The 1,500-nt window shown below is 36.8% G+C and overlaps 1 protein-coding gene across 1 annotated transcript in view; it reads left to right on the forward strand.

Moving 5' to 3' along the window:
- Positions 1–337, forward strand: part of LOC107118197 (dachshund homolog 2-like) — a gene marked incomplete at its 5' end in the record, with an annotated part of 22,891 nt that extends 22,554 nt beyond the window's left edge. The window contains one exon of the mRNA XM_015420488.1: positions 280–337. Coding sequence (XP_015275974.1) covers positions 280–317 — 38 coding nt within the window. The remainder of the gene's footprint in view (positions 1–279) is intronic.
- Between the last annotated feature and the right edge of the window lie 1,163 nt (positions 338–1,500).

Below are 1,500 nucleotides of genomic sequence, written 5' to 3' on the forward strand. Positions count from 1 at the left end.
CTCTGGGGAAAATGGTGGACTCCGTGTCATCATACTCTGTTGAGGTCGCCACAGCAAATTGACACTGAGTGTCCAAGGCCGGGGCACCCGCCCAGAGCCTCTTTCTAGAGGCCGTTGTATTTATTTCCACAATGGGCCTTTTTCCTAGTATCCTATAATTATTAAAATCTGCAACATTTGCATGAGTCATGAATAGCAATTTAAATTCAGAATTTGAAAATTTGAAAATGTAATACATGGAATTACTATTTGTGTTCTTTTCTCTCTTTTTCCCCGCAGAAAACAGAACATACATCAAACCTACCATTATGTACTGAAGACACTTATTATGAATGGGGGGGAAATATATATATATATAAATATATATAAAATGATCACTATTCGAAGACTATATAATTCATGGAAGAAGTCCCTTCTAACCTTTGATGCCTTCAGTGCTGTGTGAAGAACAGGATTGGTAGCATCGAAAACCTGGACGATTTCAAGCAATTTGCTGTTCCTGTCTCAAGAATTGCCGAAATTTCAGATTGCCAAGGCTTCTCACAAGCTTTGCCGAACCAAACCAAACCCTGTTGCAACAGATCATTTTAGGTCCCAGAGGATAGAGAGAGAGAGGGAGAGAGAGTAAAAATTTTAGTATTTTTAAGCACATACAGGAATGATTTTCCCAAAAGAACAACTATCATTTTTGTTTCTTTGGTCAAGGAATTAGCTATGACAGTATAGCTATGGCACAATGAACATAAAGGTTCTCGCTGGCTTGTTCATACAACATGCCCAGTTTTATCACTGAAACTGTCCAACATGCGGCTGTTTCAATTGTGTTTATAAATTTTAAGCTTTGTTTACTGAAGCTGAATTCAATATATATTACGTTTTGGAGAGAACAGTGTGTACATTTTTTAACATGATGATGATGTAAAAAAAAAAGTCCTTTCCGTAAATGACCAATTTGAGAGTGTGAACGAACGAAAACCCCTCCTCCAATTAGTTGATGTATGAAGGGGATTATCAATCAGTGCTTTTTTTTAAAAAAAAAATCTCAGTTCCACTTGGCTTTTTTGGTCTTTTAAAATGAGACGGAAAAGAGTGAATATACAGTAGAATGTTAGATAATGGAAACTTTAAAGTATAGTTTCTCTGTTGTACCATATTAAGTTAAAAGTACACATTCTTTGTTAAAATGTTCTTGCTAAAAACTACAGTATTAAAAACATTTTGTTTGACTTTGGAAATGGCTTTATTCCTTTACTGATGAAAAAGAATATTTTTGGTGAGATGCCCTCCGTGATATTTGGGGGATACACAATTTGTTTACCGCCACCGCCACCCCTGAAAGATGTGATCAGCCTCATCCCAGAATCCCTGAAAATCAAGTCTTCCCTGAAGTAGAAACAAGACAGACTTTTTTTACCATGTTGGTTGCTGCATTTTGTAGCTGGTGAAGTTTTCTGAACCATCTTCAATGGCAGCTCCACACAGACCATGTTAGGGCAGTCT

The sequence above is a fragment of the Gekko japonicus genome, unplaced genomic scaffold (genome assembly GCF_001447785.1).
Source record: "Gekko japonicus isolate JY-2015 unplaced genomic scaffold, Gekko_japonicus_V1.1 scaffold507, whole genome shotgun sequence".
Taxonomy (NCBI): Eukaryota; Metazoa; Chordata; class Lepidosauria; order Squamata; family Gekkonidae; genus Gekko; species Gekko japonicus.